This window comes from Ranitomeya imitator, chromosome 1 (assembly GCF_032444005.1).
Source record: "Ranitomeya imitator isolate aRanImi1 chromosome 1, aRanImi1.pri, whole genome shotgun sequence".
In the NCBI taxonomy this organism is placed as follows: Eukaryota; Metazoa; Chordata; class Amphibia; order Anura; family Dendrobatidae; genus Ranitomeya; species Ranitomeya imitator.
The window spans coordinates 235,472,448-235,489,110 of NC_091282.1; the positions used below are offsets into that span (position 1 = coordinate 235,472,448).

General features: G+C 39.7%; 1 protein-coding gene across 8 annotated transcripts in view; it reads left to right on the forward strand.

Moving 5' to 3' along the window:
- NOS1 (nitric oxide synthase 1) overlaps positions 1-16,663 on the forward strand; it is a 419,319-nt gene that overhangs the window by 241,999 nt on the left and 160,657 nt on the right. For all 8 annotated transcript variants that reach the window (XM_069754681.1, XM_069754657.1, XM_069754671.1 and 5 more), the window contains one exon: positions 9,356-10,465. In XM_069754681.1, coding sequence (XP_069610782.1) covers positions 9,783-10,465 — 683 coding nt within the window. In that variant the 5' untranslated portion in view covers positions 9,356-9,782. The remainder of the gene's footprint in view (positions 1-9,355; positions 10,466-16,663) is intronic.

Consider the following 16,663-nt stretch of genomic DNA (forward strand, 5'->3'; position numbering starts at 1 on the left):
GTGTTAGCCCCAAGTTTTACATTTTCATACTAGGAAATGTGTAAAAATGGTACCAAAACTTGTCCCACAATTTCTACTGAACGTTGCAATACTCCAATATGTGACTGTACAGTACTACTTAGCCATACGGAGAGACTCGGGCTGGGCGGAGCACTATTTACCTCCAGGAACGCAGATTTTACTAGAATAGTTTGCGGATTCCATATGAGGAACCCCTAAGTACTAGAAAAGCAGAATCGCCTCATCAAGTGACCCCATTTTGGAAATTCTAACCCTTTGGGAATTTATCTACAGATCTAGTGACGATTTTGACTCCATGGGTGTTTTCCAGAAACAAGCAACAGTGAATGTTGCTGAGTGAAAATTGCAAACTGCTGTTGTAGTGACCAGTGCATTATGCCCAGCTCACGCTTCTGGAGACACGCACCTGTAAATTAGGCAAGCTTTAATCATTACCGTAATGCCAAACATGTGAACGCTAAATGTGGTTTAGGCACACTGGGGCCCAGAAGGGGGGTCATTTGGACTTGGGAGCAGAGAATTTGCTGAATTTCTTTTGGGGAGCGAGGAGCCATTTAGCTTTTCCAGTGCCTTGTGCTACCAGTAAAATGGAAGCACCTATATTTCCGTTAACAGATGACGGACATGAGTGTGGGCTTGCTTTTTTGAGGATTGAGTTGAAGCTTTTACTGGGAACATTTTACATAACATTTAGATCACATTAATCCGGCGCTCTACACTGAGCAAGTACATCGGGGTTTCCATCTAAATCTCCGAGTGACATGACAGATGAAACCCCAAGGGATCCTTTCATTATAATGAGGCAGCAGATTTACTCTGGACTTTGTCTGGCCTCTTTTCAGAAGTGCACAAAACTGTGGTCGACGGCACTTTTATGCAATCCTAAAAAAGACGGACACTGCCGCATCACAGGTCCTATGGCGCCCACAGTGCCTCCATCTGCCTCATTATAGGTAATCTTCCACCAGGGTTTCTGTCAGAATCACGTATTTCAGAGATTTACATGGAAACCCCGATGTAAGCGCTCAATGCAGCATGCAGGATAAATGTGCGCTACTGCACTCTTTGGCAGGCAGAAAGAAAAAACCAAACAGCATGTGAAGAATTGGCTTTATTTTTTTTTTTTGCCATTCCTCGTGCGGTATATGTGATATGGCAACTTTATTCTTCGGGTTGTGGGATTACAGTGAAACCAGATTTATATCAGGTTTTTATGTTTGGCTTCTGTCTCACACCAAAAGACGCTTTTTATTGCGAAAACTAGTTTTTGCATTACCATATTTTGAGAGCTATAATTTTTCCATATTTCGGGCGACAGAGTCAGGTTATGGCTTGTTTTTTGCAGGACGAGCTGACGTTTTTATTGGTACCATTGCACATGATCACTTTCTATTCTGAATTTTGGGAGACAGAATGAACAGAAACCAGCAATTCAGGAATTGCTTTTTGTTTCATTTTTTTTATACCGTTCCGCGTGTGGTAAAATTGATAAGGCAGCTTTATTTTTAGGTCAGTATGATTACAGTGATACCTAATTTATATTTTTTTATCTTTTGACTCTTTTACACAATAAAAACTATTTAATAGAAAAAATAATTATTTTTGCATCGCTTTATTCTAAGAGCTATATCTTTTTTTTCTGCTGATGAAACTGTATGGTGGCTTGTTTTTTGTGGTTAACTAGTGGGACAGTGTTATAGAGCGGGTCATTATGGATGTGGCATTATCAAGTCTGTGTACTTTTATTGTTTATTTTTTTATTTACATAAATGTATTTATTGGAAAAGTATTTGTTTTTGTTTTTTTTCTTATTTTGGGATTTCTAAAAAAATATTTTTACACTTTTTATTTTTTATTTTTTTACCTTCCTGGGACATCACTTTATAGTGTCAGATTGCTGATCTGATACATCTGTTTTTAGCAGGCGCTCACAATCCACCTTCCCTGCAGGACCCTGAAGGACTCTGCAGCCATCTTACAGCCGGGGGTCTCCATGAATCAGGACAACGCTATCGCATCGCATTGTCCTGATGGAAGGGCGCAGTGAACTCATTCCCTGCGCTATGCTCATCTATGCTGCTGTGACTGCTGACAGCAGCATCAGAGGGGTTAAACGCCCGTGATCGGTGCTGGCACCAATTGTGGGTTTTGTTACGGGTGTCAGCTCTCACACAGAGCTGACACCAGCACTAGATCGCTGCGGCGCTCATGTACTGCTGTTCGCGGGAACTCAGCTCCCGAAGAGCAGTACTTTTACGGTGCATGTCGGGAAGGGGATAAGCATGTCATATAAACAGTGTAATTTGACTTGCTTCACATAAGGTTAGTTTCCATGGACTGACCAGTGGCATGATATGGCCATTGATCTGCAAACTTTTATTGATCTGCATTCATTTAAATCTTACCAATGCAAACAATGCACACTGAGTGACCTATAGTAGATGGCTCAATGGACACAGGCTGCCGTATTTCTTGGCAATGCAAGTTGCGTTTACAAAGGATGATGCACCGCTTAGAATGATGAATTTTTTGCAACATGCTAACGACAATTTCACCTGATAAGAAAGTGTTTTTCTCGTTCATTGGGTGATCGTTAGCCCGTTTGCACATCAAGATAATCATGAAATGAGTGTTTTTGACAATGCTCATTTATGATTACCTTGCAGTTTAAATGCAGCTTTACATTCTTAACTGGTGTAGTGGAAACAAGCTCAAACATATCCGTAATAATGAATCAATAGGTGTCCGCTAGGAAATCTTTTATCCACAAAATATCCTGAGATATAGGTGGCAACTCCACCCAAAGCTCGTCCGCTGGGCTTTAATGACACATCCTAGAAAGAATATCAAATGAAGCTGAAAATGTGAATAAACAAATATGGTGAGGAGATGTTATCCCTAGCACAGGACTCTTCAGAGATAAAATCATGTCTAGTGGACACCTAGTGTTAGAACCTCATGCATGACTGGGTAACGGTCATTTTCTCAGGTATGTTTGGATTAATTATCAAATTCAACATGGGACTCTTAGAAATCATCTCCTCATCACTCATTTTAGCATTGTCAAATTGATGACAGACTCCATTCAATTTCACTTTCTCGCAATTTTGTGCACATCAATTTTATTTCCAGGTCAATTTTTTAAGAAGCTGCCCACTTTTGATGCCCTTTTTATTGGAAACCTCCCCAATGAAAAACTTATCACAGGGTCTCCCATTGCTGAGGTTTTATCATCCTAAAGGACCCCACCCACACACAACAGACTAAACTAGGCCGAACCCACTTGATGGGATTATCTGACACTCTAATGTGAATTTTAGCCTCCCAACTCTCCCATGGCAGAAGATGTGGAAGGAGAAAAGGATCCAGTATGGTGAATTTCAGTAGCCGATCCTTTTGTTCATCTTGGAGATAAGCCGTTGCCAAAGAAAATTAGTGAGGGTTCTCTCATAGATAACACAGGAGCTCGGTCAAGCAGAGCAAAATTGTACATGGAGGAGTTAATAGAGAGCTGTGGACTAAATGATAATTTGCTTGACAGTTATCTGATGTGTATTATAGCTGATCCCTTCTCTTTAGGGAATTAAAGGAAATCTGTCATCAGGTTTTTGCCACCTCTTCCGAGTGCAGCCTGATGTAGGTAAAAACAAGCTGAATCCAAATAGGCAGCCCTTAGATTACTACATGCAGCCGTTCTGACAACCAGAGCTTTTAGATTTAGCAATTAAGCAGAGCTGATAAAGCTAACATTGCTAGCCGAAACTGTGTATGTACACAGTCTATAGACAGTGAGCTGCCTATCACAGGAGGGGTGTAGCCGGACTAGGAGGCACATCTGTTGGGTTACAGCAATGAGAAGCTCCTAGTTCTAAAACAATCATTGCAGGCAAACAAAACCATAGAATTTGATAAGAAAAGCATTGCTGAAATCTCTGTTTTACCCCCTACAGCATGCTTTCTACAGATTACATGGTAAAAACCTGCTGACAGATTCCCTGTAACATAAATTTTATACTAATAATATATACTGTTTTTCAGCATATCTCAGTGGTCAACTTTTCACTCCATGGACGGTAGTGATTTGGTTCTTGCATGTCGACCACTCCTCAGTAAATTCCTGTGACATTCCTGCTTTTGCCCTGGAGAATTGTTAGTCTGGAAATGCTGGTGTGGGGTGTTAGGTGTGGTGATGTCCACCTACTAAGTAAAGTCTTGTCACAGTCCTGTGTTTGCCCCTTGATTATGCCACAAACAGTGACAATATTAAATATTCAGTATATACCGTATGTGTATAAATATAATTATCAATACTGGATTACATCAGGATATACTGTATGTATGGACAATTGCTTCCAGTACTGGGCATATAATTATATATATCCCAGTTACGGTGTTGGAGATGTCAGTCAGTTGTGACGGAATACAAACTAAGCTGATCATTATCACTTACAATGCCAATTCCTTTGTGTAAATCAGAAAAACCTGTATCAAACCTGTTGGTGGTAGCTTGGGGACAGCCATTAATGTCAAATTAGAAAGATGACATACCGCAGTTTACCTTATTTACATATATATGAATGCATTCCATGACAAAATGATGTAAGCAATCAGGTCAGGCCACATTATAGTCAAAAATATAAAAAAGGGCTCGGAGAGGTTATATGTCTTATCAGCAGCTCCAAAGAGAGAAGGGGCGCCGCACAGCTGTGTAGGAAACCGGCACGGGATGGTAGGTATGACTTGTTCTGTAGTAATGTTGTGCACATATACCTACGTCTCCTGTATGTTGGAGGTTATTGTCTTAAAAGAAATTCTCCACTGAGATCCATTTAGATAAGCATGGAATTATCTACAGAGTTCTATGCACAATTGTCTGGTGAACAATCGTTACACAGACGTAGCCATCTATATTTTAGTTTATTTTGACCTTTATAGTCGTTCAACTTTTCTGCTCATGTTCAATGAAACCAAGTGATAAACTAAAAATGTTTCTGAAAATAGTCTTTCAATGAAAAATTGTTCAGAAACGTAATACTGTTTTGTTGAAACAAATATTTTTCTTCGGACGAAAAAAAATCTTCATTTCAAATAATGACGGTTTGTGATCTGTCAGCTAAAAATAACCTTTGTTCTGAAGTTTTAACTGATTAGCGATTGTTTTGGTGGATATCATTCACAGTCATAAACTAAATTCTAGTGTCTAGTGTTTGGATGTTGTGATTTGCGAGGTTTTTGAGTGAAGCTGGTTGGTGTGGTGCTAAATCTTTAATCTGAAAATATAAGTATCCATATGACTAGACCTATCAATGCCAATATCTATAAAATGACCTAACGGCTGTGATCTGCAGGGGAATCTGGCAGCAACGGTTTAATATTCCTGCAGAAGCTCCACAGGATAAATAACGCATGGTGCACATTGAAATCAAAAGGCTGTCCATGCCGTGGCAAGTCATGCCAGGTCCTCCAAAGGTTAGGCTGGGGTCACATGAGTGTCTCTTGTGAGAGAATTGGGCTGATTATTCTAATGACGCTCAGTTCAAACTCGTCAGTTTAATCTTAATGTGATCGCATTTGAGAATCGCATTGCAGGTGCAGGGAAGATGGAAAACTTAATTTCTCCATCTTCTCCATTCCCTAAGTCCGCAGATGTTGGACTGTTCTTGGATGGCATTCGATTGCAGTCCAATGTTTTACCCACACCCATAAACTTGTATGTGCGTGCATGATCTGAATTCCGGTGACACTCACAGAATGCTGCTATTTTTTCGACAGACCATTTCGGTCTGTAGAAAAGTCGCCAATCTGTACTGCCCCATAGTATAACATTGGTCTGTTATGTGCTGACGTGAGCGAGCCCTACAGATGCTTTTACTACCTACTTGATCTGCAGAATTATGGAGATTCCTAACAATGGACACCACTTCATTAAGTTAATATTGGGAGATAAACCAAGATAAACCAAGATGAACATTCATATGTATGCGAAAGTCAGAAGTGATAGACGGAGAGCTATCGTATGTGTATGGCCAGCCTAGCGATACATCCAAGCTATGTCCTGTGCAGCAAATTAGATGAACCACATTTTTGCTAAGGCTACTTTCACACATCAGGTTTTTGGTTTCAGGCTAAATCCGGCAAATTTGCAAAAAAACGGATCCGGCGTAAATTGTGAAAAACTGATGCACCGGATCCGTTGTTTAGCTGGATCCGGCTCTCTTTACTGCGCATGGATGAGAGAGAGAGAGAGCGAGATTTTCCCATGCCAGAATCAAAAACAAAGCTTCTGGGCATGCTCAATGTGTAAAAAACGAATTTGGTAGCCGGAAACGTTCATTCACACATCCGTTCCATGTGTTTATTGCCGGAAACGTCCCTTCAGGCTTTTTCACCGCACAGAAAAAACAATGCAGTGAACGTTTTCTGTGTCCGGCAAAAAAGCCTGAAGGGACGGATCCGGCACAAAACGGATGAAACGCATGTCCTTCAGGCACAATCCGGCACTAATACAACTATGGGAAAAAAACGGATCCGGCGTAAGAAAAAAACGGATCCGGTTTTTTTCAAAAACTGCTGGATTGTGCCTGAAACAAAAAACCTGATGTGTGAAAGCAGCCTAAGACTGATTTAGGTCACATTGATGGAATTCATATTTACTATATATGTATGGAAAATCCTTTGATCCTTTGAGATGGGATGATAATCCCCCTTTGACATACACATCCAGTACACAGTCATTTATTAGCAACACATATTTTGATTTCATAGTCATATCTGTGATTTTCTCCTTTTCAGTGGACAGATGCCCAGATGTGTCTGACAGTGTTAATAGATAGTGGTCCACAAGTTTATTAACAAGGCCATGTTAGGAAATCCCATATCTGTACAGAGAGTATAAATATTTCACAAGACAATCCTGGGCAGATATGAAATGTTTGAAGAGAATTGTACTGATGGAAGGTGTTTTCCCGCGAGGATATTGTCTGAGCTCCAGGGAAAGCATACAACGACTGGGTTATAATAAGATGACAGTGCTACAGTCTCAGAGCATCGGGGAATCCTCTGAGGTGTTGAAGAAATTAAACCTCAGATGGCGGTGAAAATCTAGGATTCTTTTAGAAAACAAATGCGTATTTTTTATTTTTTTTATTAGAAATGAAATCTCAATGAGACAAATATGAGGAAAAGCACAATACTGCAGCCAGACACAGGCTCATTAAAATTGTATAAAGGACTTTCAAAGATATTCACACAAACTGGAACAAGGAAAAGGCAGTGGTCATACCTAATAAACGTGTCTAATTTTTCTAGTCAGTTTTTGAGGGCCCCATCACAGTGACAGATAATATTCTATGTGCCCTTTATGTGTCCACAGTGTCCTATTTAAATGTGGCCATACATCTACTGTAGGATTGATGGCTGATCTATCTAGGATGCTTTTTTTGGGAAACACAGAGTAGTGAGCATTTCACACAAAACAATACAAATGCCAAAAAAACAACCTCTGATGCAAAAACGATATGAAGTAAAACAATATATTTTTATAGGTGCTACCGTATCTGTGGTTCATGAGAATTTCTAATCAGATGCTCAACTGGACTCATTAAAGAAGATTTAAAAAGGTTTTTTAATTCTTCCCAACTTTTATGATCACAAGTTCGGTTTCTTTTCTTTGGCTACATATTTATTTAGAATGGTCTGCCATTCCATGCTCACTGTAGTCAACGTCAACTAATTATGTTGGATTAGTCTATTTACTTATAATGTTGTTATTTGAACTGACATATATTACCTGCTCAAAAATGGCCACGCCTACAGAGAAGTTCTGTTGTATACACCCAGTTGGTTGAAAGGAAAATCTTTATTACAGAAGGGATTAACTTTAGAAAAGAGGGGCACAGACGAAAAAAGAAAAAACAGGTCTAGGTCACATAGCGAGGTGAGATCTTGATTGATTGATTGATTGATTCACCTTGTTGCGGTGGGATGGCTGTAATACTTGACATTACATGTATTTCTATTTATTTACTTCTGGATATCTACTCACTGTTTTTATTGTAGGTGTTATTCTACATATGGATTCATAATGTAAGGTCTGGACCCCAGAAGTACCACTTATTCACACTTACAGTACTATAAATCTCTTTGGCACATAAATTTGATTCAGCAGAACTGGGGAGGGTTCTGGATATTACACCCAGAAAGCCAATATTCAAATATCCTTATTCAGCCAGATACTTTTGATTATAGAAATATTGGTTGATCCAATTATCAAATATGTAAGGTCAAGACCTCACATCCTAAATACGGATGGTTAAATAGAAAAAAAATGTTTTTGGAAAGAAAACGTACAGCCCATATTTTGCATATCACATATTACAGATGTTTCCCAACTGTTACATGAGCACTGCAGATGTGTCCTCTTTTCCTTTTCTCAAGGCTTGTTATATTCTGAGATGTGTGGAGTAAGATGACAAACTTAAAAAAAATAATATAATTTTGCAATACTATGTAGCAGTCACTATAATGCATTTACTGGGAGATTCGAATCCTTACCAAAATGTATGAAAAGGTAGTTGTGTGCACATTTGTATGCACAGAACATCTTGGACATATCTGTATGATGCCATATATATTTATTCTTTACTACTCTTTACTACTATGTCACTACTAAATGGCTCTGTCCAGCACTAATATCCATTAAAACGTACTATTTCTTTAATTATTCAAATTAAGGTTCGCTTTGACCCAAATAAGAAGTCCAATAATGTTACAGACCTGTAATAATTGTAGGCTATTTTGGATATTTTTTATCAGGGCCCACGATCTTTAAGTTTAACAACCTCCACATGGATGGCCACAAGCCTACGCAATTCAGTAGTAAGTCTTATCCAATAATAAGGTTTACTGTCTAAACATGTAGGTAATGTCTTCCCCTGTGTGTGCAGTTCTGTTCCATAAGAATGCATTCGATAATGAAATAAATAGTATGTTTTACAAGATAATAATGCTGGTCAGCGCTCTTTACTATTGGATTGTTGTGTGGCTCTGAAATGTCTATGCATAGATTTGCAATCAGCAGTTGTCTTCAGGAGATGGTAAGCTGACTCCCTTACCTTTTAATTTGGCATAATGATAAATGCATTAGTCATGTCTTTGGATGATGCACATTATACCACATTGCATTAAAAGACTTCCGGATTTTGCAGCAGTTTACAATCCACAATTTTATGAAAAAGACCATCTTACAAAATCACATATATATACTGGTACAAAAAATGTAGCAAACACATATGTGGGGATGTGATTAATAAAAAATATATATATTTTCTTACAGGTGCAAAAAATACAGATGGAGACTGGACACATGATTTAAGGATGTCTGAGTATTAAGAAGACGTTGAACTACCTTTAAATGAACTGTTATAAGTATCCTACCAGACGTCCTGTGACAAATCCAAGGCTTGTTTGGATTTAGTGTTATGTGGGAAACCTCAGAATTATAAACTGCCTCTACAACAAGTTCCTGAAAATAGCACCAGAATCATGAGATAGGTGAAGTAAAGCCATGTTCAGCTGAGATCCAGAAGAAGCTTTTCACATCTGAAAATCACTGAACCAGGGTTCAAAAAACATCTAAGGAATCTACGTTGTTTGGCAACTCTATAACGGTCTCATATTGTCCTTGTTACTTTTAGATAAAGAAACTGATATAACCTTCCAATAAATTTACTTACTCCCAACAGACTTTGAAGAGCCCTGTCATGGAGGAATATGAATTTAGTGTTAAACAGCTACAACCGAATGTCATATCGGTACGGCTCTATAAGAGAAAAGTGGGTGGCCTGGGGTTTCTAGTCAAGCAAAGAAGGAGCAGACCCCCAGTGATCATTTCTGACTTAATTCGAGGTGGGGCAGCCGAGCAAAGTGGTCTTGTACAGGTCGGTGACATTATACTGGCAGTGAATGATAGACCACTTGTTGATGCTAGTTATGAAACTGCCCTGGAAATACTACGCAGTATCGGCTCAGAGACGTTTGTGGTGCTCATTCTTAGAGGTCCTGAAGGGTTCACCACTCATTTGGAGACAACATTTACAGGAGATGGAACACCCAAAACAATTAGAGTTACCAGACCTCTGTGCCAAAAGTCAAGTGACTTGTCAAGTCAGAGCCTATATAGTAAAGACCAACAAAATATGGTGGACAGTGCCACAAGTTCAGCTGGTTCGTCTTGGCAGGAAGTCCACCAGCTTCTTAACTTAAATGGGCTTGATGGAGTCAAAGGAGATGACATTAGCATAAGTCCTTGCCTTAATGGGGGAGCGGAAAAAAATGATATCATGAAGGAGATTGAACCAGTAGTGAACTTGCTTCAAAATGCATGTAAAGAGCTAAATGGAGATCACCTTGCAGAAAGGAAGGATGCAGAAGTGCAAGTTGAAAGGTAAGATATCCCTGCATAAAATAAGCCTAACCTTTAGCATTGCATGTAAAATTACAAAAACTATCAAGTCAGTTAACTCCCCTTTAGATGTACAGTAATTATCGTATATTCCTTTACCAAAAGGAATTAGATATTCACATCGAAAACCTGTGAAATTTAATCATTCTTAGTTGAGCTACGTATATTTTCAGAGTATGATAAAATTCATCATGCAGTCAAGCTACTATACCAGTGTTCTCATTTTCTTTCTATATCCACTTTTGCATAAAGTCTCAATATCCACAATGTCAAACAGTAAAAATTGGTCTTCAATGCTAAAGTCGTAGTGGCAATGTGTTAGTGGTAATGTCCGTTAGAAAATAGAGATAAGATGCATTTCGCACTTGAAAATAAGAATATTTACCATGTTCTGGGTGTGCGAAAGCAATGACCACCTCTTGTTCATTTCATTGTTAAATGAAAACTTATAGAAAATGATACGTTTAGTGTCCACCGTGGCAGAAAGCCTACACTTAATAGAAACACAGAAAATTCACAAGTTTATGCAACTCCATTAATTTTTCAGAGTCTGCAGAGATCATTTTTGATGTTGGCTCTCTTTCTCACAGTATAAGTACATTCAGTTCTGTCTCCACATGCCATATTTGCTCTATAATTTAGGATTTTTCACACTTCTCATCACTTTTATAAAGTGGCAGTACCAGTGGATAGAGTTTCATGGGAGGAATAAAAACTTCCCACAGACCAAACGATTTACTATTATTTATACCAGGAATAACAGTCGTACATTTACATTTTTGGCATAATTACAGCAGATGCAACAAGTTTACTAAAGGGAATCTGTCATCATGATTTGGCAATTTAATTTGTTAGGCTAGGTTCACATCGCGTTAGGGCATTCCATTTAACAGATGCGCTAACGATGTGTCCCAAATTCTCTTATTTTTTGCGATCACCCTAACGCATGCGTTAATGCATGGTTGCATTGCGTCGGCATGCATTAGCAATAGAGTTCAATGCAGAGCGGAAGCTTCCGTTAGCTGTGCGTTCACGTAACGTACCCGAAAACGTGGTAGTCCAAAGTAACAGACCATCGCTAATGCATGCCGATTTTGACATGCGATAGGATGCGTTATGCTAATTGAAGTATAAAGGCGCGTTAGAGGATCCGTTACATAGCGTTAGTGCCGCTTAGAAACGGATCTGTTAAATGGAATGCCCTAACGCGATGTGAACCTAGCTTTACTTACTTACTGGGCTGTCACTAATGCATCACATACTGGGCTGCTTGCTGTAGTTTTGACAAAATCACTGTATAACCAGCAGAAGATTCTGAGTAGAGGACTAGTAAATTAGCTGCCATGAAGCCTGCCATATTCACGAGCTCTGCATAACCCCACCCACACCACTCATTGGCAGTTTTCTGCCTATGCACAGGGTACATAGGATGCTGGCAATCAGTAACATAGTAACATAGTAACATAGTTAGTAAGGCCGAAAAAAGACATTTGTCCATCCAGTTCAGCCTATATTCCATCATAATAAATCCCCAGATCTACGTCCTTCTACAGAACCTAATAATTGTATGATACAATATTGTTCTGCTCCAGGAAGACATCCAGGCCTCTCTTGAACCCCTCGACTGAGTTCGCCATCACCACCTCCTCAGGCAAGCAATTCCAGATTCTCACTGCCCTAACAGTAAAGAATCCTCTTCTATGTTGGTGGAAAAACCTTCTCTCCTCCAGACGCAAAGAATGCCCCCTTGTGCCCGTCACCTTCCTTGGTATAAACAGATCCTCAGCGAGATATTTGTATTGTCCCCTTATATACTTATACATGGTTATTAGATCGCCCCTCAGTCGTCTTTTTTCTAGACTAAATAATCCTAATTTCGCTAATCTATCTGGGTATTGTAGTTCTCCCATCCCCTTTATTAATTTTGTTGCCCTCCTTTGTACTCTCTCTAGTTCCATTATATCCTTCCTGAGCACCGGTGCCCAAAACTGGACACAGTACTCCATGTGCGGTCTAACTAGGGATTTGTACAGAGGCAGTATAATGCTCTCATCATGTGTATCCAGACCTCTTTTAATGCACCCCATGATCCTGTTTGCCTTGGCAGCTGCTGCCTGGCACTGGCTGCTCCAGGTAAGTTTATCATTAACTAGGATCCCCAAGTCCTTCTCCCTGTCAGATTTACCCAGTGGTTTCCCGTTCAGTGTGTAATGGTGATATTGATTCCCTCTTCCCATGTGTATAACCTTACATTTATCATTGTTAAACCTCATCTGCCACCTTTCAGCCCAAGTTTCCAACTTATCCAGATCCATCTGTAGCAGAATACTATCTTCTCTTGTATTAACTGCTTTACATAGTTTTGTATCATCTGCAAATATCGATATTTTACTGTTTAAACCTTCTACCAGATCATTAATGAATATGTTGAAGAGAACAGGTCCCAATACTGACCCCTGCGGTACCCCACTGGTCACAGCGACCCAGTTAGAGACTATACCATTTATAACCACCCTCTGCTTTCTATCACTAAGCCAGTTACTAACCCATATACACACATTTTCCCCCAGACCAAGCATTCTCATTTTGTGTACCAACCTCTTGTGCGGCACGGTATCAAACGCTTTGGAAAAATCGAGATATACCACGTCCAATGACTCACCGTGGTCCAGTCTATAGCTTACCTCTTCATAAAAACTGATTAGATTGGTTTGACAGGAGCGATTTCTCATAAACCCATGCTGATATGGAGTTAAACAGTTATTCTCATTGAGATAATCCAGAATAACATCCCTCAGAAACCCTTCAAATATTTTACCAACAATAGAGGTTAGACTTACTGGCCTATAATTTCCAGGTTCACTTTTAGAGCCCTTTTTGAATATTGGCACCACATTTGCTATGCGCCAGTCCTGCGGAACAGACCCTGTCGCTATAGAGTCACTAAAAATAAGAAATAATGGTTTATCTATTACATTACTTAGTTCTCTTAGTACTCGTGGGTGTATGCCATCCGGACCCAGAGATTTATCTATTTTAATCTTATTTAGCCGGTTTCGCACCTCTTCTTGGGTTAGATTGGTGACCCTTAATATAGGGTTTTCATTGTTTCTTGGGATTTCACCTAGCATTTCATTTTCCACCGTGAATACCGTGGAGAAGAAGGTGTTTAATATGTTAGCTTTTTCCTCGTCATCTACAACCATTCTTTCCTCATTTTTTTTTAAGGGGCCTACATTTTCAGTTTTTATTCTTTTACTATTGATATAGTTGAAGAACAGTTTGGGATTAGTTTTACTCTCCTTAGCAATGTGCTTCTCTGTTTCCTTTTTGGCAGCTTTAATTAGTTTTTTAGATAAAGTATTTTTCTCCCTATAGTTTTTTAGAGCTTCAATGGTGCCATCCTGCTTTAGTAGTGCAAATGCTTTCTTTTTACTGTTAATTGCCTGTCTTACTTCTTTGTTTAGCCACATTGGGTTTTTCCTATTTCTAGTCCTTTTATTCCCACAAGGTATAAACCGCTTACACTGCCTATTTAGGATGTTCTTAAACATTTCCCATTTATTATCTGTATTCTTATTTCTGAGGATATTGTCCCAGTCTACCAGATTAAGGGCATCTCTAAGCTGTTCAAACTTTGCCTTCCTAAAGTTCAATGTTTTTGTGACTCCCTGACAAGTCCCCCTAGTGAAAGACAGGTGAAACTGCACAATATTGTGGTCGCTATTTCCTAAATGCCCAACCACCTGCAGATTTGTTATTCTGTCAGGTCTATTAGATAGTATTAGGTCTAAAAGTGCTGCTCCTCTGGTTGGATTCTGCACCAATTGTGAAAGATAATTTTTCTTGGTTATTAGCAGAAACCTGTTGCCTTTATGGGTTTCACAGGTTTCTGTTTCCCAGTTAATATCCGGGTAGTTAAAGTCCCCCATAACCAGGACCTCATTATGGGTTGCAGCTTCATCTATCTGCTTTAGAAGTAGACTTTCCATGCTTTCTGTTATATTTGGGGGTTTGTAACAGACCCCAATGAGAATTTTGTTACCATTTTTCCCTCCATGAATTTCAACCCATATGGACTCGACATCCTCATTCCCTTCGCTAATATCCTCCCTTAAAGTGGACTTTAGACAAGACTTTACATAGAGACAAACCCCTCCTCCTCTCCGATTTTTACGATCCTTTCTAAACAGACTGTAACCCTGTAAGTTAACTGCCCAGTCATAGCTTTCATCTAACCATGTCTCGGTTATTCCCACTATGTCAAAGTTACCTGTAGATATTTCTGCTTCTAGTTCTTCCATCTTGTTTGTCAGGCTTCTGGCGTTTGCGAGCATGCAGTTTAGAGGATTTTGTTTTGTTCCAATCTCCTCACTGTGGATTGTTTTAGAAATGTTCTTACCTCCCTTCTGAGTATGTTTTCCTGGGTCGTCTTTGTTCGAGTCTAATGTTTTTCTTCCCGTCCCCTCTTCTTCTAGTTTAACGCCCTCCTGATGAGTGTAGCGAGTCTTCTGGCGAATGTGTGTTTCCCAGGTTTGTTGAGGTGTAGTCCGTCTCTGGCGAGGAGTCCATCATACCAGTAATTCACACCGTGGTCCAGGAATCCAAATCCTTGTTGTCTGCACCATCGTCTTAGCCAGTTGTTTGCATCAAGGATCCTGTTCCATCTCCTGGTGCCATGCCCGTCTACTGGAAGGATAGAAGAAAAAACTACCTGTGCATCCAGTTCCTTTACTTTCTTCCCCAACTCTTCAAAGTCCTTGCAGATTGTCGGTAGGTCCTTCCTTGCCGTGTCATTGGTGCCAACATGTATCAGAAGAAATGGGTGGACGTCCTTGGAGCTGAAGAGCTTTGGTATCCTATCGGTCACATCCTTGATCATCGCACCTGGAAGGCAGCATACTTCTCTTGCAGTTATGTCCGGTCTGCAGATGGCTGCTTCGGTGCCTCTCAGTAGTGAGTCTCCCACCACCACCACTCTTCGTTGCTTCTTGGCTGTACTTTTTGCTGTCACTTGTTGCTGTGTGCCCTTTTCTTTTTTGCTTGCTGGTATTGCTTCATTCTTAGGTGTGCCATCTTCATCCTCTACAAAGATTTGATATCGGTTCTTCAGTTGTGTGGTTGGTGATTTCTCCATGGTCTTCTTGCTTCTTTTGGTCACATGCTTCCACTCATCTGCTTTTGGAGGTTCTCTGACACTTTTTGCACCTTCTGTGACCAGTAGAGATGCTTCTGTTCTGTCTAGAAAGTCTTCATTCTCTTTGATGAGTTTCAAAGTTGCTATTCTTTCTTCCAGACCCCGCACCTTTTCTTCTAAAAGGGCCACTAGTCTACACTTCTGACAGGTGAAATTGGATTCTTCTTCTGGTCGATCTGTGAACATGTAGCACATGCTGCAGCTCACCATGTAGGTTGTCACATCTGCCATGTTGCTCCTAGATCCTGCTGACTTGCTGTGTGTTTTCCGTCTTGTGTAATCTACTCAGCCAAGCTCTCTTGCAATAATGTCCTACAGGCAAAAATTCGCGCGCCGTGATAGGTGGGGTTATACAGAGCTCAGAATTCAGAAAACTGGTAGCTCTACAGTAGACAAAATAGTGATTTTATCAGAAATATAACACGCAGTTGAGTAAGTGACCCATCACTGGAATTTGCTTCTAAACATGCTGCTCTCAGATGGGGTAGTAAAAACTTGGTGACATATTCTGTTTAAAAGGCAAGCTTCCTAAAACATTTGGTGAGTTCTATACCAGCACAATTAAGCTTAAGACAGATGTCTGAAGCACATGATCCTAAATAATTCCACATACAGTTTAGAAAATCTTTCATTTATTTAGTAATGGGGATTGAATACTGATCTGATTGGGCACATGAGGTGCTCTAAAGCCATTTTACCCTGACCTGGGTATTTAGATAATAATTTAGCATAGCAAACTAAATCTGTGAACTAATTAAAGACCCAGCTCAAACTATACTGTAGTCTACATGTCTCCTTTGTCTACTCCTAAAGACTTCAAATGGGGACACATCGCCCCTTTAGCCTCACTCCACATCAAAGATTTTGGCGTCCTTGTTCAAATTTTTTCATTTTAGCTACGATCTCCCTCCAGATTTTTGTAGTGGGGCTTGATTCTCTTACATTCCTTAAAAATAACAGTTTTAGTCAATGTTTGCTCCTTA